This window comes from Trichosurus vulpecula, chromosome 3 (assembly GCF_011100635.1).
Source record: "Trichosurus vulpecula isolate mTriVul1 chromosome 3, mTriVul1.pri, whole genome shotgun sequence".
In the NCBI taxonomy this organism is placed as follows: Eukaryota; Metazoa; Chordata; class Mammalia; order Diprotodontia; family Phalangeridae; genus Trichosurus; species Trichosurus vulpecula.
In genome coordinates, this window is record NC_050575.1 from 398,131,171 (window position 1) to 398,158,707 (window position 27,537).

General features: G+C 47.0%; 1 protein-coding gene across 6 annotated transcripts in view; it reads right to left on the reverse strand.

The window, feature by feature from the left end:
- Positions 1–1,414: 1,414 nt before the first annotated feature.
- Positions 1,415–27,537, reverse strand: part of ST3GAL2 (ST3 beta-galactoside alpha-2,3-sialyltransferase 2) — a 56,981-nt gene continuing 30,858 nt past the window's right edge. For 4 of the 6 annotated variants that reach the window (XM_036751213.1, XM_036751212.1, XM_036751215.1 and 1 more), the window contains 6 exons: positions 15,273–16,625; positions 10,681–10,874; positions 5,989–6,168; positions 5,543–5,588; positions 4,818–4,937; positions 1,415–3,954 (listed from right to left, as the gene is read on the reverse strand). In XM_036751213.1, the coding sequence (XP_036607108.1) occupies positions 3,781–3,954; positions 4,818–4,937; positions 5,543–5,588; positions 5,989–6,168; positions 10,681–10,874; positions 15,273–15,611 (1,053 nt within the window). In that variant the 5' untranslated portion in view covers positions 15,612–16,625 and the 3' untranslated portion in view covers positions 1,415–3,780. The remainder of the gene's footprint in view (positions 3,955–4,817; positions 4,938–5,542; positions 5,589–5,988; positions 6,169–10,680; positions 10,875–15,272; positions 16,626–27,537) is intronic. The other 2 variants (XM_036751217.1, XM_036751216.1) reach the window with 2 other exon arrangements.

Genomic DNA, 27,537 nt, shown 5'->3' on the forward strand with positions numbered 1-27,537 from the left:
CTCCATGTGTCTCGCCCCTGAGAGAGGGAACAACAGTCCCTCTTCTCCCCCCATTCTTGAGGAGTCTTATGATTGCAAGGCCCTAACTCCTCTCTCATAGGTGCCTTTCTTTAGGGGAAGGGTAGTGAGTGGTTTTGTACTTCTTTTAAATTAAGGAAACACCAACAGCCAAGGTGATGATCGAAGGTCTGACCATGTCATACATATGAACATACCTCACCAAGCTCCAGGACCCCCCTACCTAATTTGGCTTTTAAAGATTTCCATAACCTGGATCATAACTGAATCCAACTGGATTCAAAAGGCTGCACTTGAGGACCTAGAGGGCCACATGTGGCCTCGAGGCCGCAGGTTCCCCACCCCTGACCTGGACCCTTCATCCCTTTACAGTCTTCTTCCTTATATCTTACTCTCTTCCGTGTCATCTATAATCCAGATATATAATGATCTACTCAAAGTTGCTCAAACAAGATACTTCATCTCCTTCTTAGAATATTTAATACCTACATTCGTAACTGAAGGAAAAGCTCATTTTCAGCTGAGAGGTTGGTGAAAATAAAGATGTAATTTCTTCTTCCCATCCAAGTTCACAAACCCTTTGAAATCTATCCACAAACCCAATGGGAGTCTGTGGATCACAGGTTAAAAACCTTTATTAGAGATCTTTAAGTCAGCAAATCTGGTCAGGGGCAAAGGGTGAGAGGCTTCTGGGAGAGTGGACATTCTGCTCCAGTTCTATGGTCTTGGGTAAGTCACTGGAACTGCCACACCTCATTTGTCAAATGAGGGAGGTTGTATGAAAAGATGAGTTCCTTCTCCTCCAACATTCTGGGAGGCTGAGTTACCATCTCTTAGAAACCAACTCTCAAAAAAAAGAAAGAAAAAGAAACCAACTCTCCTTAGAAACTCATCTCCTGCCATCTATACCCAAATCTACCCTCCAAAATGGCCCTTGAGAGAGATCATGCCTAGGAGGTGCCACTCAACTCTGAAAGCCAATGGGATCCTGCCCCTTCACCCAGCTCTGAAACCCCTTTCCACCTCTTATTCTGAGAACTGTAATCAAAACTACCATTGCTCATTGAAAGGGCATGTCAATTTCCCTCCCCTGTGATTTCCCTGACCAAACCCCCTTCCCTGCCTGCCATTCACTGTGACAGGGTGTCCCAAAAATCGAAGCACAGTTTAAAGCAATTAAAGTTTATACCTTTTGGGACACCCTGTATATGTTGTCTCTCCATGTTAGAATGGAAGCTCCCAGGAGGCAAGGGATGTCTTGATTTTCTACATGTATCCTCAGCACCTGGTATAATGTTTGAAGCATAGTAAATGCTTAATAAATGACTTCTCATTCATTCATTCTTCCTGCCTTGATAAAAGACATTTCCAAACAGAAGAATTGGCCATACATAAATCACTTTTTAAAAACTTTTTAATTAATAAAGAGGGAGGCAAGAAAGAAAGAAGTATTCATTTAAATAACTATTGCAGAAAAGGAGATCTGGGCCAGCTGATGAGACCCACGTCTCCCAGAACAGGATTCCATGATGATATAAAAGAAATAAATTACTTCATTCAATACTGTTTGGCATGACTGCATTTCCCGCCCCCCATCTTAAAAACACTCAAAACAGCCTCTTCCCCAAGCTTCAAGAGGGGACTAGCAGGCCCCCTGTGTCACTCAGGGATGGGTGGGGGAGGCCTTGTTTCCAAAGGCAGAGCAACAAAATCTGCCCTGTCCCAGCCATCCGATTCCTATTCCCCTTCCCTTGGGACTGACTGGGAGACAGGCCCATACTGCCCAGCCCTATCACTTCAGGGTTTTCTCAGCCTTCCTGGAAGGGCCTGTTGTCCTAAAAGAGGCCATGAGTGCGTGAGTGTGAGAGCATGTGTGTCTGCCCAGGAGGAATTGTGGAGACTGTATCAGTGCTGGGTGAGGAGGTGGGGCAGCTTCACAGAAGCCTTTGCTCCCTCCCTTCCCAAGATCCTCTGACTCTGAAGGGCTAGCATCCAACCAAGGTCTTCCCTTGGGGAGATAGCTAAGTTTAAGGCAGCCAAGCAGATAGTCAGAATGGAACCCTTGGCTGCGCCTTCCAGAGCTGAAACAGGCAGGGTAGAGACCCAAAGTGAAGGATGATGGGGAGGAGGCATGCAGTGGGGGCAGGCCCACCCCCTCCCCAGAGAGGCTCCTGGCTAAATTGCATGGCTAGCTTAAAACAAAAAACAAAGCACCCCCTCCCCCTTTGGTGCCCAAGCCAAGGCTGGCAGCTTCAGGGTAGCTACTTGGTAAAATGGAAGCAGATCCCACACTCCACACCCCTAGCCAACAGGCTTCCTGAACCTGCCTGGCACGGTGGGGAGAAGAGGGAAGAAATGCATGCACCAAGCTGGTGAGTTGTTAGAGCCCCTTAGCTAGAACTTTCTGGAAGGGTTGCTCCCCAGAGCTGGTCTGAGTAGTGCAGAAACAGTAGGGTTTGGATCTCGGGGGATCTCTTTGCCTCTCCCCTTGGAGCAGGGTACGCAGAAGAGTGAGGGCCAAGGGCCAAGAAGGGGAGCAGGAGTTGGAGTGATTGTAGATTGAAGGCCTGTTGGATCTGAGGTGCCTGGGCTTCCCCCCAGTGCCCAGGGCCATAATTCTTGCACCCCCTGCTCCAGGATCTCTCCATCCCCAGCCCCCAGGGAGGGGCTGACTTCTCAAGTGAGAAGTTGGGAGCTCCAGCTAAGTCTCTCCCATAGGGAGTTAAGTGCTGATCCAAGGGGTGAAGAAGTTGAGTGGGAGAGTCAGAATGAGGGCACCCACAGCCCCCAGGGCTCAGGGTTCCCACTATGATTGCATTTTGCTTCAGTGGGGTCTACTCTACCCTCCGGCCCTGAGGAAATAAAGGAAATATCCTGGATCAATTGTTATGTGCCTAGAGAGCTGTGGAAGGGCTCCTGCTTGACTTCTTGGGCAAAGCTACCCACAAGAGGCCAGTGTGCCACCTTTCCCTAAACAATCTGATTACGGTGGAAAGCCTTGGTGTGATCCCCCTCCCTTCCTCTCCAAAGAAGCCACAGGAGGACTGGCCAGAAGAGGGTGACAGCAAATGGAAGAGGGGTCCTTTTCTAAGCACTCATGGTTGGATGGACCAGGAAGGGCCCCCCAGCCTTCTTCCTCCCTGGTTAGGAAGGGCCTCCAGAAAGAGGGATGCTGCTTGCTGCTTCTGGGGGGCTTAGCTCGCTGAATCCTCTTCCTCTCCAGTCTCTGCCCTGTGTGTCTTGAATATCGCCCACTGCGGCTTCCACCATGGGGATTGCTTAAACCAATTGGTTTGCCTTAAATTTAAAATAATAATCATAGTAATTCCACACACAAAAAAATACCCCTATCCAAAAAGTGTAGGAGGGGAAAGTAGCCACTGGCTTGACTCTGAAGGTCACTTGCCTCTGCCAGAGCCCCTGGGTCACAGCAATCATTGGTCCCAGGCACTGGACTCACCCGTGAGTCCTTCATGATTGCTTTGGAGAACAAAAGCCTCCACTCCATCACCCTGTGATTGGGGCCAGAAGTTGGCCTTTCTCCAGACTTCTCAAAATTGGTGGGGAGAGGGAAGACAGATGCTCCTGATTGGTTTCAGAGACTCCAAGGGGAATCTCTCATGATTGACTGGGAAACTTCAATACTTCTGGGACAAAGCAGATGCCTTGTGAATGGCCTCCAGGCTCCATCTAGAGAGAGAGCAATGGGTCCCTTGTGCCTCCGGCCACAGCAGCAGAAAGGTACAGTTGGGTGGCCAGGGCTCAGTTGCCCCGAAAGACCTCGATCTTGCTGGCCTTAGCCAGCATGTCAATGATGTGGGCTTCAAAGTCCGCATCGTGTACCCCCGTCTTCCGAAACTCCCCGGCGTAGCGGTTATTCTCCCAGTAATGATGCCAGTTGCCTCGACTGTCTGCTCCGAACCCGTAGACATTCACCTGAGATCGGAAATAAAGAAGGCGTGGGTCAGCTGAGGGACAGGAGCAGAGCTGAAGGGCTTTGGGTCAAGAATGGCCTGTTGGCCCAGTCTTCTCCCTTCCTCTCTCTGAAGGCCTGTGGATAGTCTCATATCGCTCACCTAGTAACCAGCCAGAGGTTTCAGGTAAGGGAATACCCATTAAGAGGCAGCTAGGTGGAGCAGTGGATAGAGCGCCCACCCCGGAGGCAGAAAGACCTAGGTTCAAATCCTGCCTCAGACACTTGACACTTAATAGCTGTGCGGCCCTGGACGACTCACTTAACTTTGCCAAAAGTGGAGGAAAAAAAAGGGAAGACTCATTGAGAGGAGGTTTGGGCTCAATGTGCCAGTGGAGACGCTGGATACCTTGTACTAGGAGTCCACTTTAGCGACATGGAATAGTACCCAAAGCTCCAGGCCTTGAGTTCAAATCCAGCTTCAGATACTTACTAGCAGTGTGACCCTGAGCAAGTCCCCTCTGCCTGCCTCAGTTTCCTCATCCATAAAATGGGGATGGATAATAATAGCCCCTACCTCAGGGTTGCCGTGAGGCTCGAATGAGATAATGATCATCAAGTACCTGGCCCAGTGCGCATAACAAGACCTCCATAAATGCTGGCTGTTATTATCATTAATCTCTTTATTTAGTTAGTGTCTCAGGGATTTTCATGTCAGAACCAGGGAGAGATCCAAGCTGCCTGATAATCTCCAATCCCACCTGTGACACAGAACGCCCCGGGACCCGGGAAGATCGAGGCTCAGTCTTCGCTCCCTAACTCAGGACCTCTCCTACCTCCCAGGACGAGAGGAGGGCAGCTGCCCGGGCTCCCTCGGCTCGCCTACCTCATCACACACGTGTAAAGCAAAGAAGAGCACCAGCATGCCCGTGGAGGGGTAGCGCCCGTGATGCTCCGTCCACCTGTCGTGGATATATTTGAAGAAGGCCGGGTTGTAGATCTGGACCTAGGAGGTAAGAAGCCAACTGGTCAGGGGAAAGCTGGGCCAGGCGGGGCGGGGGAAGGGAAGGAGTTCCCCAAAGCCACAAGGATGTCTTTGGGAAGCTTTGGCCCCTTCTAGTCAACCCAGGTGGTTCCTGAGGTCTGTAGCTGAGCCTTGTCCCTCATGAGGTGGGTGCTTGATAAGGCTATCCAGGCATAGGGGTCAAGGAGCCATCAGAGGCCCTGAAGTAGGTGCCCCATGGGCTGGTTGCCTAGAACAGGTCAGGTACTTCTAGCATTGGAGATGTACCAACACTTTTTGCAAATGGGCCTTTCCCAAGATCTGATATCAAACTACTACTTCTATCCAGTAGAGGAAAAGCTAGGCCGCTAGGTGGCACCATAGTGCACAGAGTGCTGCGCCTGGAGTCAGGAAAACAGCATTTCATATCCAGCCTCAGACACTTACTAGCTGTGTCTCAGCCTGTGTGTCAAGCCTCAGTTTTCTCATTTCTAAAATGGAGATCATTGTAACCCCTCGAAGGGTTGCTCAGCACAATATCTGGCCCACATTAAGCACTATACAGCAATACTTCCCCTTCCCCTCCCTCCAAGGCCGAGTCAGCCTACCTTTTCCTTGTCCACTCGGAGGAAGGACTTCACCGGAGCATAGGTGCTGTAAACAGAGAGAAGGCTGTACTTAATGGGGAGGAAGTCCTCAGAACGCTCCTGCCACAATTCTAGCTCACTCTGCATACACCACCGGATTAATCTTCCACACTGGAAGGTTTTGTTGAATTGAGGGAGCCCTGCCTCTGCCACTTATCCGCTACAGAGGCGGGGCTCCCTTCTCTTGCTTTCTACCCAGCAGGTTACAAGATGGAAATGGTCCTTGGCCAACTCTAACTAACTCATCTAACACTCTAGACCCTGCTCACCACTGCCCCCTCTCTGGTCTTTCAGCTGAGTGTGCCAAAGATTCCCAGACCCAAATCCCAGGGTGAGAGTGCCCCCCACCCTGCCCAGAAGTCTTTTTAAAAACTTCACACTCCCCATCCCCAAGGAGAAGGCCTCACAATCGGATCTGTCCCGTGGACAGGGCGCTGGCAATCCATAGCAAGTCCAGGGCCTTGAAGGGGACCAGCACAAAGCTAACATTGGCAGGCAGGTTCTTGGCACTCTCTGGGTACATGAAGTGATGAGTGGTCCGGCTGCCAACATCTTGCTCAAAGCCCACTGTTGGGGCTTGGTTCATCCTGAGAGGGAGAGAAGTTGGACAGAAAGCTTAAGGGATCAGCCTCAATTCCAGAATTCTCACACCTGGGCCCTTCCTCCTCCCTTTCTGAAGTGAAGGCAGGAGAGATCTAACACAGGAAAGCTTTAATATGGCCCACCCTTGAATCCTTAGTCTAGAAAGAACTGTTCTAACTAGCAACCCAAGTCCAGCCTATTCATGGTCCAGGAACCATTTAACCATATTCCTAAGAATAGGAATTCTGGGTCTGGTTCCAGTCAGCTTTCAGCCCCCGTCCCAGCTCAGGTCTCTCCTTCTAGACATCTGAACTCATCATTCTCTCTCTTGGTTCCCAGCTTCTATTTTCAGTCCAGGTCTAATTTCCTTGGTCTCTTATGATGCCTAGCTCCTAATGAACTTAAAAAACCCTTCTCTTTTACTGACATCTGATACCTAGCTAGATGCTTGAGTTTCCTCTTCACTATCATTCTTTGAGACCCAGAGACATTTTGGCTCTCCTTGGAAAAGACAGAAAGGCATCCTTGTCTACCCATTACCAATTAGCTGTTAAATATATATATGTGGGGCAGCTAGGTGGTACAGTGAGTAGAGCACCAGCCCTGGAGTAAGGAGGACCTGAGTTCAAATCCGGCCTCAGACGCTTGACACATGTACTAGCTGTGTGACCTTGGGCAAGTCACTTAACCCCAATTGCCCTGCCAAAAAAAAAAAAAGCAAAAAAAAAAGGCAAAAAAAAAAATATATATATATGTATGTGTGTATACATACACACAGAGACATATATACATATGTATATATAAGTATATAAGCATGATTACTCATAGCTAAACTGACTATGGGGAAGTTTGCCACCAGGCCATAGTTGAGCAGGAACATGGTAAGATGCCCAGGTGCAACCTTAACTGGAGATGATGCCCAAACCAAGGAATGATGGATTCATCTTTATCTTTCTTTCTGATTAAGGAACAGGCTAGTAGGAAGAAGCTTCCTTGGGCCAGGGCTGAGGCCTCTGGATGAATAGAAATGCCAGCCTGAGAGCAAAGGTAAGGACTCTCTCCTAGAGGGATGAAGAGAAACCACCAGCAAACTCTTCATATTAGGGGAGGGTGCATAGAATTATGGTCAGCCAACAAAGCCCCAATATTCTGCTCTTAGGACTGCAAGGCTAGAGGGGGTTTCTATGGTAACATCTTCGGGGGCTTCATTTTCTCTTGAGCACTCAAGGGCCCAACAGACCAGAGGGGTTTCAGACACTCTGGGTATTCTCCCCCAAGGTCACTCTCTTGACCCTTAGCCACAACATCAGTGCCCAGAGCATCTGTTCTCATATTAGTCATACAAGACCCTCCTGGGACTCTCTTAAATCCTCTCTTCCTGGAAAACTCCCCTCCACACACTGAGCAAGTTTGACTTTTCAAAACCCTGGGCAGGGAGAAGAGACAGAAGTTGGAAATCTGAGTGGACTGGGAGTTGGATTTGGAAATCTTACTCAATGGGAAGAGACCAACCCCAACCCTGTAACTGGTAGGTTCCAAGGCAGGAGGCTCTCTGTGCCTTATTTGGGGTCTCTCATGGACCTTCAATTCAGGAGAACAGAACAACAAAGAAACACTGCCACCTCCTTTTTCCTCGGGGAGATATACAAATAAGCAAGGACATAACAGCTTTCTTCCATGATATCAGAGCGTTTAGCCATTTGTTGAGTCATTTTTCGAGCATGTCCTACTCTTCATGAAACCATTTGGAGTTTTCTTAGCAAGGATACTAGAGCAGTTTGTCATTTTCTTCTCCAAGAAGAGAGACAGCGTAGGTGCTTAATAAATGCCTAGGGGCGGCTAAGTGGTGCAATGGATAGAGAGCCAGCCCTGGAGGCAGGAGGGCCTGAGATCAAATCCCAATAGTTACTGTTACTGTTATTATGTTGCCCAGGTTTCTCTAGAGTGTGCCACAGATTGGATGGAATTTCCCCTTCCAGTCAAATGTGCATGCCTGAAGCTCCTGTCTGTCTTGGAGGTGTTGCTCTGGAGGACAGCGTGAGGCTAATGACTCTGCACAGCCCCGCCTCACTTCAGTCCAATTCACTTGCAAGTCGAGACATCGCCCTCCTGAAGGACGAACAAGTGTTCCCAACTCAAGTGTTCAGTATGCAACAATTCTTGACAGCAAAGAATAATAAAGTTTGAGAAATACTGGTGTGGGTTAAAGCCTGGGTCACTGGCCCTGCGTGCTCTTCATATGCGTAGCTAGGTGGCGCTTGGAACCAGAAAGACTCATTTTCAAAAGAGTTCAAACCTGGCCTCAGACACTTCCTAGCTGGGTGACCCTGGGCAAGTTGCTTCATCCTGTTTGCCTCAGTTTTCTCATCTGGAAAATGAGCTAGAGAAGGAAATGGCAGACCACTTCAGTACCTCTGCCAAGATAAACCCCAAATGGGGTCATGGAGAGTCAGAGATGATTGAAAGATCACTTAACAACAACAAACCTTCACTCTCCCTCTGAAGAGGAGCTGCAGAAGGGAAGGGAAGGGCCACAGTCGTAAGAAGGCTCTGAGCTCCAAGGCAGAGAGGGATTTGAGGAAACTTGGGGCTTTCTAAATACCCTGATTCACTCAAATGAACACTTTTCTGGCAGAGAAAATGGAGGCCCCTCTGTGTTCCCCTGAGTGAGGGGCAGGAGAGTCTCCTGTAGACACGGTGCTGTCTTGGCGTTGCTATGGAAACAGAGCCCTGCAAAAGCCTCTAAGACAAGGCTCTTCCTCTTTCTTCCTGAGGAGCCCAGGCTTCCTAGGATGCCAATTCCAGGAGATGACTGGAAGGAACAGGGAACTTTCCACCTATTTTTCCTTCTGGCTCCTCCTCTGCAGCTTCCCACTCTCTCCCAAGGCCTTGGTCTAACCCCAAAAGGAAAATAATTCAGGAGCAGATGGAGGGCACTGGGATTTTTAAAAAAAAATTAAGGTTTGGAAGTAATTTTTAAAAAAATATTCAAGTCTCTGCACATGTCTAACCTATAACAAATTGCTCTCCTTCTCAATGAGGGGGGAAGGAGAGAGAATTTGGAAGTCAAAATTTTTAAAACAAACGTTAAAAATTGTTTTTAGATGTAATTGGGGAAAAAATAAAATATTTTAAAAAGTCAAATAAAGTGTTCAATTCTCAGGAAGATAAAAGCGGGCAACAAAAGGCCTTGGCAGATGCTCTCAGTAGGACTCAGCAAGTGAGATTCCGTGGAGCAGCTGGCACTTTTCAGCCAACCCTGCAGAGGCTTAGGGATTGGGCCCAGGTCACTCTCAAGTTACAAAATGAACTACTCATACACATACTGGGCAAATAGCCTGAAAAGCTAAAGTGAAAAAGGAAAGGCCCCATATGCACACAAATATTCAGTGCACCACTTTTTACCATAGCTGAAGAAATGCAATGGAATGTTATTGTGCCATAAGAAATGACAGAAGTGATGGATTCAGAGAAACTTGGGAAGATTTATATGAACTGATACAGAGCGAAGTAAGCAGAACCGAGAGAACAATTTATACAATGACAATGTAAAGGAAAATAACATTGAAAGAGTTAAGAACACTTATCAATGCAATGGTCAGCCATAACTCCAGAGGAGTGAGGATGAGGCATGCTTCCTTACAGAGCTGGAAGCCTAGAGGTGCAGAGGCAGACATACATTTTTAGACAGGGCCAATATGGAGAGCTGTTTTGTGTGACTGCTCACTCATTAGAAGGAATTGTTGTTGTTTTTAAATTTTGTGGAGGGAAACTGGAGAGAGGAATGAGAAGGAGGGAAGGAAGGAGAAAGAGAAAAAAAGAAAGGGAAAGAAGAAAGGAAATTAAGAAAAGGAGAAAGAGAATAAAAGAAGGAAGGAAAAAAAGAAGGAAAGAAAAGGAAGGGAGGAGAGAGGGAGAAGAGGAAGGGAAAGGGAGAAAGAGAGAAGGGAAAGGAAAGAAATGAAAATAAAGAGAGAGAGAGGAAGGAAGGAAGAGGAAGGGAAGGAGCCTGGCAGGCAAGAAGGAGGGAAGGAAGATAAAGTAGAACAACAAAAAAAAAACCCTTTAAAAAAACCTGAAAGGGGACAGCTAGGTGGCGCAGTGAGTACAGCACCAGCCCTGGAGTCAGGAGGACCTAAGTTCAAATCCGACCTCAGACACTTGACACACTTACTGGCTGTGTGACCTTGGGCAAGTCACTTAAACCCAATTGCCCTGCCTTGCCCCCTGCAAAAAAACAAAACAAAAAAAAAAAACCTGAAGGATTCTCAATACACAAGTCTGGTTTCACAGTCCTGGGCAGTTTCCAGGGGGGGAATTCAGGGCTCTCTAGAGCCATCCCCTTCCCTTTCCTAATGACCATAGGGTGGGCACCCAGTTGTCTCATGCACACACATGCCTGCACACTTGGAGCCAGAGAAGATTGGCTTCAGCTGTCCCAACCATCCACTCACCAACCTCACTCAGGCCCATGTGTTCTTTCCCTTGATCCCATCATGTTTGATGGTAAAGCTCACCTCATGATAAAGTTGTGTCCATCTACATCCCTCCCATAGCCAGAGCCACGCAGATTGCCTGAGTTTCCAACCACAGCACAGCGCCGGCACTTGTGGGGGTCCCGGAAGCGGTAGGGGTTCTCCCCTGGCACAATCTGGAACAGCTTCTCCAGCACCTCATTGGTGTTGTGTGATTTGAACTGGGGCTGCAGCATCTGTGGTGAGGGAAGACAAAGGGGGGAAGCTGGGGAGGAAGGCCAAACTTGAGGTTCCCATCTGCCCTTCTCTCTTCTTCCTGAGCCTGCAGCCACGCCGTGCCCAGAGCCTCCCAATTTGGCATTCTACCTAGGCCTCCTCTTTCATAGGCCAAGCCAAATACCTTCCCCTCCCTCATCAGTATTCCCCAGCCCTTGTATTCCATTCCCTCTTGGGGCCCTGCTCTCTCCTGATAAACTACTTTTTGCTGATGTGTTAGTGGGTTAATGCGCTACTCATTACCGGGTAATGTGCTGGCATTTGAACAGGTGCCCAAAGCCAATTTCAGACACCAGTCTCAATGTCACTCAGATCACACGAGTAGGCAACCACCTACTCCATCTACTTCTTCAGCCAACCTTGAAAGCCTGCAATGCCCCAGTGCTACACAGGAGAGAGAGGTTGCCTAGGCTTTGGATGCTCCTTTCCAAAAGCCTACAGAAGGTGCTCCAGGCTGGTCCCCAGGTATAGAGTGAGCTCTGAACTAGGCAGTAGGAAAGGCAAAAAAAGGGAGGAGAGGATGGACAGCTCATGAGATCCCCTTCGTTAGCACCTCCGAGCCCGTGGCTGAGCCAGAGGCTTGGAGCCACAAGGCAGGGGCTGGCATTGGGCAGAATCTAGGCTTCGAAGTGTGGGGCACGATTGTCACAGGATATATGGTGACAAGACCAATGATCAGCACCGTGAAGAGAGGGATCACACAACCAATTACTTGAGCCTACCACTAAACCTAAAAAGTAACTGAAGTTGGTTCTTTAATTTGCACAAGAAACTGAACTTATGTTTTCTTTGTTGTTGTTGGTTTTTTGTGGGGAAGGAGTGGGGAGGCAATCGGGGTTAAGTGACTTGCCCAGGATCACCCAGCTAGTAAGTGTCTGAGGCTGGATTTCCTGACTCCAGGGTTGGTGCTCTATCCACTGTGCCAGCTAGCTGCCCACTGAACTTATTTTTTTCTAAAACTGTCAAACCTGAACATCAAAATAGGGTAGGAACCAAAACTCAGAGATGGGGGCTGGGCCGCTGGGAATAGCCTAGGAAGTAAGAGGGGTGGGGAAATCTGGCTGCATTCTGCTCTGAACACCAGGGAGGAGGCGGGGGCGGGGCTGTCAGGGACACCAAATGATTCAAGAGCTCCAGGAATGGACTTAAGAACAAGAAAATGAACTCAGTCTGGAGAGGGAGCTTGGCTCTGAGTCAAGAATTCCTGAGCTTGGGGGGAAGGAGGAGGAGGGACCAGGCCCCATTGAGAAGCATCTGAGAGGGGGCACATTTGGTGGTTAATTGCCTGATCAGAATACATTAACATGTTGGGGGAGCTGTTTCCTCTGGGCCCTCCTTAGCCACAGCCTGGCAGTGGGATTGTGGGCAAGTCCCTGGGCCTGGGGAGGCCTTCATTTCACCTCTAAAGCAAGGATCCTGACCATGGATGCCAGGTACTGTCATAAAGGGCTCCGAGCTGTCCATCACATGACCACTGACCCCTGCCCCTCACAGCCTCTGTCAAGAGTGACTACCAGGCTTGCTATCTGGAGGTGCCCTTTCCACCCCCAATCACACTGACAGGGCTTGCAAGTCTGCCCCCATGCAAAAGAAGAAGAAGGAGAGAGATTTTCTCTTCTTTGAGTTTGGAGTCTGATGATGGGTTCAAACCTAGCCTCTCTCTGCTATTTACCTTGACCCTAGGCAAGCCAAAGACTCCCAGCCTCAGGATCATAGGCAGCACTTATAAATGTTAATGTTTGATGCTCACAAAAAGCCTACGATGCAAGTGTTATTAGCCTCATTTTACAGGTGAGGGCAGCTAGATGGCGTAATGCATAGAGTCCTGGGCTTGGAATCAAGACGACTTCACCTTCCTGAGTTCAAATCCAGCCTCAGACACTTACTAGTTGGATGACCCTGGGCAACCCTGTTTGCCTCAGTTTCCTCACCTGTAAAATGAGCTGGAGAAGGAAATGGCAAATCATCCCAGCATCTCTGCCGAGAAAACCTCAAATGGGTTCATGAAGAGTCAGGCACAACTGAAACAACTAAACAAGTATGGAAACTGAGGCTAAGAGTTTCTATGGCTTGGCCAGGGAGACACACCTAGTAAATGTCTGAGACAGGATCTGAACTTGTCTTTTTGACTCTGAATCCAGGGCTTTATCCACTGTACCACCTAGCTGGGATAATAACAGCTGGAACTGGCTACTCCACAGGACCATCATGATTAAAGTGTTCTGTGAACCTTAAAACAGCATATGAAGGTGAGCTATTATCTTTCTTCCCATTTGGGGAAACTGAGTTACACAGAAGCTCAAAGGTTCCCAGGAGAAGCTGTTGGGACTCAGAAGACATCCAATATCCTATGCTAAGCCCCAATCCTACCGATCAGTCAGTCAATCAACCAGCATATATTAAATGTCTACTCGGTGCCAGGTACTGGAGAATTTAAAAAAAAAAAAAAGCAAAATGAGTCCCCATTCTCAAAGAGCTCAGTCTAATGAGGAAGCAACATGCAAATAGCTATGTACAAACAAGGATATATATATAGGATAAATCGGGAGTAATGTGAGAGATGAGGCACTAAGATTAAAGATGTCTGCGAAAGGTTTCTTACAGAAGACTTCAGCCGGGACTTGGAAGCATTGGAAGCCAGGAGGCAAAGATGAGGAGAGACAGCATTCCAGGTATGAGGAACAGCCAGGGGAAATGCTGGGGTCATGAGATGGAGGACCAGAAAGGAGGTCAGGTCCTACGGTACAGTGCTGGGAAGGCAGGGGCAGGGGCCGGGTTAACAGGAGCTTGGGAAGCCAAGCAGAGGGTTTTTTAGAAATGATTCTGGGGCAATAAGGAGCCTTTGGGGGAGGGGTGTGCTTTAGGTAAATCACTTTAGGAGCTGAATGGAAGATGACCTGGAGTGGACTCCCACCCAGGAGTGGCCACTGCATTGTCTAGGCCCAAGGTGACAAGAGCCTGCACAGTGTCAGAGGAGAAAGGAGGAGCATACAGAGGTAAAATGGACAGGGATTTGCAACAGTTTTGATACATGGTGTGAGAGCTAGTGGGGAATCCAGGACTCTCAGTGGCTATGAGAAGACCAGCTAACAGAGGACAGTGGTGTTCTTGCCAATAATAGGAAGGTGAGGAATTTGGATGCGTATTTTTGGAAGGGGAAGGGGTGAAAGATAATGAGTTTAATTTTGAATATATTGAGTTTAAAATGTCTACAGAAATGGTGCCAAATTCAAATAGTAAAAAAGGCCATCATACATACAGATCCCTATGGGCCCCCAGTTACTTAGAAAATCACATTTTAACATTATCTATACTCTATTTTATTGGGGTGGGGGCTGCCGGGTGGCATAGAGGCTAGAATGCTGGGCCATGGGTCAGGAAGACTCATCTTCCTGGGTTCAAATCTGGCCTCAGACACGTCCTAACTGTGCGACCTTGGCCAAGTCACTTCACCCTGTTTGCCTCAGTTTCCTCATCTGTTAAACAAGCTGGAGGAGGAAATGGCAAACCATTCCAGTGTCTTTGCCTAGAAAACCCCAAAGGGGGTAACAAAGAGTCAGGTACGACTGAAAAATAACAGAAAAAAACTCTTAGGCTTCCACATAAAGGAAGCCAGAATTCTCTGAGTCAGAGGTGAGGATAAATAGTACAGGGAGAAGGTGAAAAGGTCCAGGTGGGTCTGAGGTCTTCCCCACCTAGGATTTGGAGCCCTCAGGTAGTCCTTCCCTTCTACCCCATCCCAGGGTCTGGGAGGTTTGAAAATACTTTCAATTAAAGCTGCCAAGACCTCTTTCACAACTTGTCTTCAAAGCTCTTATCCAGTAGTCTGGGGCTTGAGCACTGGAACCCCAAGTGCTCTTCCCTGGGCTGGCCTGGAACAGCCTTTCTAGCATTCCACTGGAGATCTGGGCCTTGACTCCGCCTAGATGGGAAGAGACGCCCTTGGGCCTAAAGGGTTCATCTCCACCCAGGGGCCGCCACTTAGCTTGGCTACCTGGAGTCCTACCCCAGGCTGGCTTTCATCTGCTCCTTGTCCCTCCCCTTCACCTCATCCTACACAGGCCACTGACCTAATGATGAAATTGGGCCAGTCACTATCTCCACCCTCATCCCTTCCTGACTCCAGTTTTAGCCCACATGCCAAGCTCTGGGGGCAGATTTAGTGGGAAGTTGAGAAGGTCCTAATAAGGGAAGATTCAATTCCATTCCCTATTCAGTTAAATAATACAACAGATAAGCACCTACTAGGTGCAAGGCAGTTTGCTAACAAAAAATGGAACTCTACCCTCAAGAAGCTTCCATTCTACCAGCCTGGACAGAACACTTGCACACACAGACAGAAAAAGACGGCCTCTTACCATCCACCACCGCTGGACGTCTAGGGGGAGATCCATGTTCTCTTTGGTCCAGACAGGGGAAATGTTGCCGTCGTAGTGACTGTCAAACCAGTCAGAGGCCCCCGTGTCCCCCATGCAGCGGCGGCAGGTGCAGCTTTTGCTCAGAAGGCTCCCCTTGGTGAGCCGCTGCAGGCCCGCGTAGCTTGGCACCAGCTTGACCCGGTGCGTGCTGCCGAGGCCTCCAGAGTCCAGGTAGGGCAGGGTGGCCATGCTGTGGTGGGAGTAGGTGAAAAGGAGAGACATGACAAACACCAGCAGGAAGGCCGTGGAGAGGAACCAGAAACGCAGGGAGCACTTCATGGCTTGGCCGAGGGGGGCGGGACCCCCTGCTGGGGCAGGGGTCACCGGGGTCCCTCCCTCACCAGCTGGCCCCAGCGCTGCCCACCTGCTCTGGCTCCACAGGGAAAGAGCATAGAGGCCCGAGCCACGATAAGGAAGGGGGAGGCCAACGGGGGGGAAAACCCCGTTCTCTCCCTCAGAGGTGAGAAGAAAACAAATCAGGCAATTGTGGCTTCCTCTGAGCTGGAGACTCTGGACCTGCCACTAGCTGGGCCACAGGGGCTGTGCGTCTCCAGCCCCCCCACCAAGGGGGAGGTCAGTCCATGCTAGCCCTCTAGTCCCTTGGGATTGCTGGGCACCAGCTCCAGGAAACCTTCTCTTTGGTGATTCGGAATAGTCCAGTCTGGGGAAGCCGGGGTCCTTGTGGCTCATGGGCAGACTCTGAGGCTGTCCCTCTCTCCCCTGCACCAGGGGAGCTTGCTCTGACCCCCTGGGGAAACCAAGGATTCCAACCAGAATAGAAAACTCGACACGTGGGACAGGGTGTGTGGAGAAGGGCACAAAGAGGCGTCAGAGAACCAGAGCCCTGGCCCCAAGTTCACGTGATCCTAATCCCTCTGGGCAAGGAGAGGGGAGGACCAGGCCCTTGATTCTTAGAGGACTGGGGAAAAAAAAACCAACATCAGCAGGCTGACAAGGTTTCAAGGACACTCAGTGGAGGGTGACAACATTCCATGTTACCTCAAAACTTGCCCTCTCCTTCTCCACCTAAGCCTCCCCAACTCTGAGGCTGCAAACACCTTGGCCCAGGCTGCCCAAATGACTACAATGTGCTCATTCCAGAGGTGCGGTGCCCCCGTCACTGGCAAACACACTGGACGTCCCTCTGGTCTCTCCTCCGTCTTCCCAGCAGTGCTGGCCGGGGTTCAGCTGCCCCTCTGCCCATTCCTGCTCCCCGGTGGCTGTGTCCTCAGCTGAAGGAGCTTTCAGTAATCCCCTGGCAGCCGCTGCTGGTCAGATGCAGGTCTGCTGAAACTGCAGAGAAGAAAAACACTGATGTACAGATAACATTCTTTGCCACCACCACCTCTGCCCTCGTGTTGCCCCTACCCCAACCCCCACCGCCACTGTGTTGTTGTTCAGTTGTATCTGACTCTTTGCGACCCCACTTGGAGTTTTCTTGGCAGAGATACTAGAAGGGTTTGCCATTTCCCCCTCCAGTTCATTTTACACATGGGGAAACTGAGGCAAACAGAGTTAAGTGACTTGTCCAGGGTTACACAGCTACTAAGTGCCTGAGGCTGGATGTGAACTCACGAATTTTGAAATTTGAACTCTACAGTGTGGTATAATGTCTAGAGGCTGGGTTTAGAGTCAAGAAGACCTAGATTCAAATTCAGTCTCAGATACTTACTAGCTATGAGACCATGGGTAAGTTACTTAAATGCTCTGTGCCTCAGTCTCCTCGTCTGTAAAATTAGTGGCTTGAATGAGATGGCTTCTAAATCCTTTCCAGTTCTAAGTCTATGACCCAAAGAAAAGAAACGCCAGAAGAGGGGAGCCCCCTCAACCATATAGGGGCCATACTAGAAACAGATCCCATCTCCCTTTACATCAACACATCTTAGCCGATGTGTAAAATAAGTCCCCGAGAAGTTCAATGCCATGTTAAGGTCACACAGAAAGACACTGGCCAAGCTTAGATGAGGCAGCTAGATTGATCGATAGTGTTATTAATGATTATTTCTATGTGCTGGGCACCGTGCTACTTTAGATATTTCCTTGGTCTGTTGGTTCCTAAATGACAAGTGATAAGTTGTGACCATTCCCAATTGCTCCAGGGTCTGTGTGTTTTGTTTCGGTTTTTTTTTTTTGGGGGGGGGGCCCTCCAGTGAGCGAAGAGGCCCATTGCTGGTCCAACCCAATCTGCCTCTTTATTTCCTGTTTTTTGCGGAGGGAGATCTTTTTTTTTTTCGTTTTTTTAATAGCATTTTTTCCAATTACATGTAAAGACAAATTTTATCATTTTTTGGGTCTTTTGGTAATTTTTTTTACTTTAAGCTTTAATACAAAATGAAAAAAGAAAAAAACAAAACATAAGAGAGGATTCAATATAAAATAATACATTTCCATTTCAAGAAAAACCTATATGGGGCAGCTAGGTGGCTCAGTGAATAGAACACCAGTCCTGGAGTCAGGGGGACCTGAGTTAGAATCTGACCTCAGACACTTGACACTTAGCAGCTGGGTGTCCTTAAGCAAGTCACTTAACCTCAATTGCCTTGCCTTCCCCCTCCAAAAAAAAAAAAACCCTATATAATAAATACTACGAATTTTTTCCAGTGCTGCCCAGCTTTTCTTTGTTCCTTGTTGGCTTTTTTTTTTGTTCTCTGCTGTATACTTTTTGCTATGATAATTTCTTGTAATATTGTATCAAGATTTTTTCATATTGTAATTTTCAGATAGTCCAACTGTTCTTATATTCTTTCTCCTCAGTCTGTTCTCCAGATCAGTTGTTTTTCTGATGCATCATTTCACCTCCTCTTCTATTTTTTCATTTATTAAATTTTGTTTTAAGATTTCTTGGTGTCTTAGAATGTCATTAGCTTCCCCTTGCCCAATTCAAGTTTCCAAGGAATTATTTTCTTCTTTAAGTATTTGCTTCTCTATTTCAAGTTGACTTTCTTTTCATAATTTTCTTGATTTTCTTGGATTGCTCTTCTTTTTTAAAAAAATTTTTCCTCTATCTCTCTTATTTGGATTTTAAAGTCCTTTACAAGTTCTTCCAAGAACTTTTTGTGCTTGGGACTATTTGCTGTTTCTCACTGAAAAAAGAGTGGGTTTTTTTTAGCTCCATTATCTTCCTCTGTATTGAACCCAGATCTCCTCTATCCCCATAGTAACTTGGGTTCTTTCTCCTTTGCTTACTCATTTTTATTTGTTTTTTGTTTTATTTTGTTTTTAGCAGCTATCAGTGTAATCAGGTTGTAGTCCTGAGATATAGGGAATGATGCTCCAAACCTCAGGTCCTTCTTACTGTTATTTTCTGAGGTCTGTCTGGGGACCCAACCTTGGACTCTCCTCTCCACTCCTAAGCCAAGGCTAGGGCCCCGGGCCACACTGTCCAGCAGATGATCTTGCTCTGCCATCCCTGTGGTGGCTGCAAACTATAGCTGTCCTTTCTGCCCCAGAACTGAAACCAGAGACTCTGGTCTCCTGCAAGTGCCCACAACCAACAGGTTCCCCGACCTTTGCTACTGCACTAACCAGGTGTGTGCTAGCTCCTTCTCTAGAAGCCACAGCCCTGGACACTGGTCAGCACAGGTGTGCTTGCCGTTCCTCTACAACAGAGGGTCCTTCAGTCTCCTACTCAACCTCACACTCCCCACACGCAACTGCAAAATCAAAGTTTATAAGGCTAAGACTCTCCACCCAGCTGCCCCCAGGGCTAGTTGTTTGGTGAATCCCGGCAGGGTGGCCTGGAAGTATTTGTACTTCATTAAGGCCAGACTGGTCTTTCCTGCAGTCTTCTCAAATTGTCTTAGGAGGACAACTGCTTTATTCCATGTTTATTTCTGCTGCTCTGAGGCGATGGTCTGTCTTTTTTTGTGGAGGAAATTTGGAGAGTCAAAAGTTTTCTGACCTACTCTGCCATCTTCCCAAGAATCCTCTCTGCCATTTGCTTTTAACAGAAGTTCTGAGGCTGCAGTCAATGTTTCCTGGGCCAGGCTGGAGGCCAGAGGTGTAGACCATAGCACCACCAAACCACATTCAAATGGACTTCCTATATGATTTTAATGGGTTGATATGTTCATTTTTTAAAAAAGAAATCTAGAAACATATGTGGTTTTCTAAGTCAATTTGTGGCCAGTGGGCATCCTTACAGATAGTTTAGTGAGGGGGCTCCTGGAAGTCACCATTGGTATCTATGCTGAGCACGGGTGTCCCAGGGGCCAGTCAGTGAGTGGGCTGGGAGAGGATTCCAGTTGTCCTGTCTCCCAGACCTCCATTTCCCTCCCTTGACCTGTCCACCATGGTGTTTGTCTTGATTTTCTGGTATCAGACCCATAGCCTCAGCCTTTCTTCATAAACTCCACTGACTCCATGCCAAATTCCCAGCCAACTTTCGTCTCTGGGGGCCTCCCTCTTCTAGTTCTGTGGCTGATCAGAGCACAGCCCAGCTCAATCAATGAGCCTGGGCATACCTGGAGCTCTATCTCCAGGCGGCCACAGCACTCACTCCCTGCAGCCCAAAGGGTTTCCTTTCTCCCTGGGTGGAGGCAGGTTAAGAGAAAAGAAGAAACCATTTCCCAAGAAACAAAAGACCAGATTGCCTAGATGTCACCATGCTAGAACCCAGGAGTCAGGAAGCCCCATCTTTCCTGAGTTCAAATCCAGCCTCAGACACTTACTGGCTATATGATCCTGGGCAAGTCACTTAACCCGGTTTGCCTCAGTTTCCTCATCAGTAAAATAAACTGGAGAAAGAAACAGCAAACCGCTCCAGTACTTTGCCAAGAAAGCCCCAGATGGGATCACAAAGAGTCAGAAACAAGTGAAATGACTGACCTGAAGGCCTGATGAGGTTAAATGCTTTGGCCAAGGTCACACAGATAGCCAAGAGCAGAGTTGGGATGTGAGCCTCATCCCACCATTAAGTAAAGTGAAAAATGGGAAGATGACAAATGCCTGGGAAAAATCACAGAGGGCAAAACTGCCCCAAGGACAAGATCAAGAAAACATGAATAACTACCAACCCTGGGCCTCCTTGCTCTGTAAATGACCTTTGAGAATAATCTACATATACATACACGTATCCCTTCCCAATCCTCCTCAATTTGAGTGCCTTCCCTCTGAATTTTTCTCCAATTTATCTTGTAGATGTCTTGTTTCTACATAGTTATTTACAAGTCATCTCTCTCATTAGGACGTAAGCTCTTAGATGGCAGACACTGGGTTTTGCCTATTCATTCCCACTGCTTAGCACAGAGCCTGGCACATAATTTTTTTGTTGTTGTTCAGTCATCTCAGCCATGTCTGACTCTTTGTTCTTGGCAGAGACACTGGAGTGGTTTCCCATTTCCTTTTCCAACTCATTTTACAGATGAGGAAACTGAGGCAAACAGGGTGAAGTGACTTGCCCAGGGTCACACAGCTAGTAAGTATCCGAGGCTGCATTTGAATTCAGGGAGATGATTCTTCCTAATTCCAGGCCTTGCACTCTATCTCACTGTGCCACCTAGCTGTCCTTGGTATTCAATCAACCCTTCTTGACAACACATATTTCTTCATGAAAATATGAAAAGAGAAAAGACAGGCTTTCCCAAATGAATTCCTCAAGCAGACCATATCTTCCCAGTCACACACGACTGAAAGATGCAGAGAATACAGGATCCCACCATGTTGACTGTTCATTGATTTTTGAAAAACTGAATCAGCAAAATGCAGCTTAAGAGCCCCCCTTCAACAGAGTCTCATGCATATGTTAAGACCCTACGCAACCCCAGAGACAGCTTTGTTCAAGGATCCTCTTAAGCATAAAGCAGGGAGATATAATTTTTGCCAAAGAGGCCGCTGTCAGTCGCTGAAGGTGCCTTATACAGAAAACACAGAGAACAAGGGATTCCCCGATAGAACCTTTTGGTGTGTAATTATAGATGTCTCTGACTACACGCTGGTGAAATGTATGGAGCCCTTCTACATAGGAAAAAAAATGTTTCTAAGTGCATAAAATAAAGCACATAGGATTACCAAGGGAATGAATTCTAGTGAAATTCAGATGCCAACATATATCAAAAGACCAAGTTCCTGGCCCCCAGGTTAAGGATCCCTGCTATAAATAGACAGTAAAGTCCTCCAGATAACTCCTGTTTATGGATATTGATCTTGTGGTAACTGCATTAATCCCCAGAGTATGAAAAGAACTAACTCCTCAACAAAATTCACAACCCCTAAAGAAAGACTCTTAACAATCCACGCAAGGAAGAAAAAAAAAATCCTAACCTATATAGACAAAACTGCTCCTAGCCTTCCTCATCCTTTCCAATTTCCTGGGTATAAGGTAAAACATAGGGATTGTTTTGATTTGTACTTTTCTTCTGATTTATAATTTAGAGCAATATTTCATATGGTTATTTTGTCTTTTGATCAGACCTGTGATTTCATGGAGTAGAGAAGTCCCAGTGACGAGCTTTCTCTTCCAACAGAGATCAAGTACCTTTCTCTACAACTTAGGAGTCTTAGTCGGGTCACTGAAAGAAAGATGACGTGATTCACCTGGGGTCACGGTAGGTACATGAAGCAGGACCCCAACCCTGATCTTCTCAACTCTGAGACTAGCTCTTAATCCACTATGCCATATGGTTAATAGTTCAAAACTCTCCTTTTGAGAAGATGGGAATTGTCAATTATGGAGGGTTATAGAAAGAAAGACACATTGATGCATTGTTGGTGAAGTTGTGATTTGGTCCAACTAGTCTAGAAAGCAATTTGGAATTATGTGAAGACAAAATGACTAATATGGAAATATGATTTACATGATTACACACATAACCTATATCAGATTGCTTACTATCTCAGGGAGAGGAGAGGGGAGGGAGGGAGGGAGAATTTGGAACTCAAATTCTTTTAAAAAAGAACATTAAAATTGTTTTTACATGTAATTGGGGGAAATAAAATATTATTTTAAAAAAGCAATTATGTATAAATAAATGTTTAAAAAAGGACTTAGAAGAAAATGACTAAAATGTTCACATTTTTTACTCCAGAGATCCTATTGCTATGCACATGCCCTAAGAGAGTCAATAACTAAAAAAAAAAAAAAAAGGTTCCACCTCCTCCAAAGAATTTATAGTACTACTTATCGTAGTAGCAAAGGACTAGGGAGAAAAAGTAGATGCCACAGCGGAATAGCTAAACAAGTTAAGGTACATGGATGAAATGGACTATTACCTTACTTTAAGAAATGATGAATACAAAGAAGTATGGAAAAACTTACTCAAACTGATGCAAAGCGCAATAAAGAAAACCAGGAAAACAATATACACACAACACCAATGGAAAGACCACCACCAACAATAGCAACAAAAAGCAATCAAAACTGAAAGCTGCGAAATCATAATGACCAAATTTGGCCCAAAGAAGAGATATGAAGGCACCTCCCTCCCTCCTTTGCAGAAGTGTAGGATCATGGTTGTGGGACACTGCAGATAACATCAGACTTTTTCAGGGTGTCAGTTTTGCTGTATTTCCTTCCTGTTTATTCTTTGGTATAAGAGACAGCTCTCTGGGAGGAAGTAAGCAGAAGGATATATTGATGAATATAAGTGATATAAAAACCAAAAAAACAGCAACTTTTTTTAAAAATCCATACAAGAAAACCCAAATGGATGAAGAATAGTTCTTGCTAAGACCAGGATGTATGATAGGATCAGCACCCAGTGATGAGCATCCCTCTTCCCCCAAATCTGAGAGTTCATCAGTACGTTTATCTTGGAGAAGCACTGCAGATAGCAATGAGGCGGACTGCATAGGAGGAAGGAGGCAAGCTGAATTGCACTGGGGGAAATCCACAGCACTTTTAACAACCACGAGCTTTCAAATGCCAATATTCTGCTGGGGGTGCTATAGAATTGTCAATCACAGAATTCTGCAATCTCTGAAGAATTAAAATTGCAAATGATGATAGACACACAGAGAGGATATAAATAGGCTGCCACATGTTCCTGATGGTATCCAATAATATCATCTGTTCCACTTTTTAATTTAAAATTTTTTTAAAAGTCTGAACTTAACAAACAACAAATAAAACAAGTATTTTCATAGACATTTTTCTCCACTTGTTGAGTAAAAGTCATCACCTGGTTAATGTGTGATGATGATAAGATGTGGGCTGGCCATGGAGAGAGAGAGTCTGAGACAGTGGTGGGGAACCTGAGGCCTCAAGGCTGCATGTGGCCCTCTAGGTCCTCAGGTACGGCCCTTTGACTGAATCCAAACTTCACAGAACAAATCCTTTTATTAAGGGGATTTGTTCTGTAAGGTTTGGATTCAGTCAAAGGCCTGGAGGCTGCAGGTTCCCCACCCCTGAGGGCTCTCCATTGTGGCCTAGACTAGGGGAAGGCCTCTAGTCCATCACGTAGCTTCTCTATAGAGGATCTGGACAAGAATTGCAGAGGAGGAGAAGATATGGATGGCTGCTTCACTGCTGAGGTCAATGCAGAGGTCCAGGTTGCCAAGCTGAGGAATGGCTTGCCAAAAGCCACATGATCCTTTCCCAATCCTCTAAGGTGGGAAATAAACCCAAGCTGAAAGGATGGGTAGGTTTGGCTGACAGAAAGAACCATACTTTAAGCCCTGAACCCAAGTTCCTTAGAACAGATAAGGACAGGGTAATTCTTAACCAAAAGTGACATCAGCTCTTCCCCTTTCCCCCTGCAGCTTAGTTTGCAAAAGTTGCTGGTTTGAGCAATCTGGAGTGGGTGGATTACCAGTGCATGGGAAAAGGCGTGTAAACAAGCTTGAGGAACCAGCTGTTTGTTAAGTGAACTTGGTTGTCAGCGTTCCCAAGTCTGCAACTCATTATGTGATGATGCCAGAGAAAGAAAGATGAAGTGTCCAAGGAGATGCAACCAAACCCTACCTGCGCATTGATATCTGGAAAGGAGGAACTGTGGCTGGAAGACAAGGGGGAGAGAGAAGGAAGATAGCAGGCTAGGTAAAGTTTCACTTTTCCAAGTTCTTGGAGATTGAGCACAAGGATCACAGATTTTTTTTTGTCATCTGAAAATTATTGATATATTTTGTTTTTGTATCACTTCTATTTCCCAATATTACCCTCTTCTGCCCAACTTTGAGAGCCATCCCTTAACAAAGAATTTAAAAGTGTGGGGGGGTATCAGATTACATGCCTTCTGGAGGGAAGGGGGAAGGAAGGGGAGGGAGAGAAAATTTGGAACTCAAAAACTTGTGGAACTGAGTGTTGTAAACTAAAAATAAAAAAGAAATTAAAAAAAGAAAAAAAAGGGGGGGGGCAGGGAGCAGTTCAGCAGAGCTAACCAAGGCATTAATTAAATCTGACCACATGTGTGATGTCCAGCCTCCATAGTCCCCTACCTCTGCAGGGAGGTGCATTCTTACGCTTGGTCATTATATAATTACATATCATTTAGTTTCAGTGGAAAGACAGCTGGACCTTAAGAGAACTAGGTTCAAGTTACAGCTACAACACTAATTAGCTATTTAACTTTGGGCATGTCTCTATCTTCTCTCAGTCAGCCTCAACTTGTTCATCTATAAAATGGGAAGAATAACCAGCCTGTCTACTTTATGGGATTCCAGTGAAGATCAAATTAGATCATGTCTAAAAGAGTTTCACAAACTGGAAAGCATTATGCAAATGTAAGGCATTATTAGTGTCATTATTCTAAGAGAATTCCTGTCCCAACTGCCTTCCCCACTTCTTACTCTGTTTCCAGGACCTAGGACCCAGTCTTGGCTGAAGGTACTCAGATCGCTCCAGGCCACAAGCAGAAAGGACTATTTGGGTCATTAGGGTCCCCAACTAGAGGAGAGCAATTCTACTTCTTCCCCCATGTTGGTCTATCTTCTCTTTCCTGCTTATTCCTGCTGGTCTTAGCCACCACCTCCAGTTTTTGGCAAAGACCCAGCCCCCTTTCTCCTGTCAGAGAATGAGAGCCCGGAAAGAAATTCTCAGCAGCACCAGATTAGAGAAAGGATTAATGGCATCAAAGGGTTGTAAGCAGGTGGCAATGGTGGACTCTATCGAGAAGCAAAGTGAAATGAGGGCTCTGAGGAGAGGCTTAGAACTTGACTCTCTCCCTTCCTAGTTTGCCAGCCTAATGGCACACTGCTACTCTGGCTAGGGTAGATGAGCTCCCAGGTCCTGCCTCAGACAGGGAGTGGGGCAATCCCATGGCAGTGTATCTGCCCAAGGATGAAATGGTACAAGACCAAATGATCTCTTCAAGGCCAAGGTAGCAGCAATAGGAGGTCCTGGTCCTAAGTCGCCCACAGGAGGGACCAGGGCATTAACCTAAGTAGGCATAGCAAAGCACTGTTCTAGATCATTGTGACTGAACATTGTCTTCTTGGCAGACAGAAAGCCAAGGCATCAAAATGAAGCACAGGACTTGGCTAGGAGTCAAGGTGGGGGTAGGGTAGGGGTAAGGTCAGGCCACAGGCTGAGGAAAGAAAAGCTCAATTCATCCCACTGCCCTTAGCATCCAATCCCATGGAAGCCGTGGACCACATTCCCCAACAACGCCCCCCCCCCCCAACTCTTCAGTGTATTTTGACCTGGGTATGCCCTGGCCTGAGGGCCCCTCCCCCAAACACCTATCACCTACAACCAAAGGGCTGCTCCAGCTTGAGGCTGATATCAAGGCTCTATGTTCTGTCCCTGCCTCCCTGTCATGCCAGCACCACCTGGGCTGTGCCCAGCCCAGCAGATCCAACTGCCATCTGGAGAGAGGCTGGTATCCCAAAAGCCTGCCCCAGCCAGGGATGCCATCTGGAGCAAGCCCAGTATCTTTTGGGAATCAGCTGAAAAGTCTCACTCCCAACTCCCCAGAAGCACGCCCTCATACATCTGGGAACTGGTTGCTTCATCCCCAATAGCGTGGTTAGTTTGAGCCATAGACATTGTGAAACCTCGACACTGGCCTGGGGTCCTACATCCATAACTGTTGCAGCAGAAAGGGAGACAGAACCTTTTCTTCATCACTCTATCCCATAGTTAACTGACCCTTCCTAGCTCCATCAAGAAGATAGGCAGGAGGAAATAAAATAGCCAAATGGTCCACAGCCTTTGACCCAGAAGTCCTACAGGCAGTCAGTGACATAGGGAGCCCCATGTGCCGAAAAAGTACCAAGGAGATACCCATCGATTGGGAAAGGGCAAAACCGAGGTATATGAATGTAATGGAATATGACAGTGCTCTGAGAAGCAACAAGGAGGCTGACTATGGAGAAGCATGGAAAGACTTACATAAACTGATGCAGAATGAAGTAAAGAGCCAGGAAACAATGTACACAGTGGTTGCCACAATGTAAATGGAGAGAAATACCACCCAACAATCAAAAACGAATGTTGCGAAATTACAAAGATGAGATAAGAGAAGATACTTCCTTTGCGGAAGCTAGAAGGAGGCATGCAGACCGTGAGTGTGGGTTTTTTGGTTTTTCTTTTTTTTAAATGATGAGTGGTTTTACTGAAATTTTTTTTCTTCCTCTTTTTTCTTTGTTTTTAGAGATGGCTCCCCGGGAGGAAGGGGGTAGAATACAGAGGGAAATCTAGGGCTGATAGATAAAAACACAAGACAGCAATAAAAATCTATTTTTTAAAGGGGGCAATGAGTTTTGTCCCCCAGGAATCCTCTACTTCTGCCCTATATCTGTCTCCTCTCAAAAACACTGCATAAACCTTCCAGCATCAAATCTCATCCTCTCATACCCTGCTCTGGGTCTTCCTACCAATTGCCCTGGGCAATTTTGGGGAGCAGGCATATTTGGTCACCCGCTCTCTGCTTGCTCCCAATGGCCCTCCTCCTTCCCAGGCCCTCAGTAGCCCCAAGCTACCTCTCCGGTCACAGAAGAAAGGACCTGCTAAAGCCATTGCCCAAAGGCTTTCGGGATTGAATGTTACCCTTTCCAAAGGGATTTGCATTGATCAAAAGGACCCCTGAAGAAGGATAATTTTTAACCCTAAGGAACAATATTTTAATGGTTGTATTTCCGGCACAGTGGCACCAGGAGAATGTCCCTTCCTAGCACACCTCCGCCCCCTCAGCACATCCTTAGGAAATTATCTCAACTTCCTAGGACCAGCTCTACTTTTTGCCTTCTCTCCTGGTGGCTCCCCTCCCTAGTGCTCTAAAGGTTTTTGCACACTCATTCCACCTGGACCAAGAATGGAAGTCGAAGATGT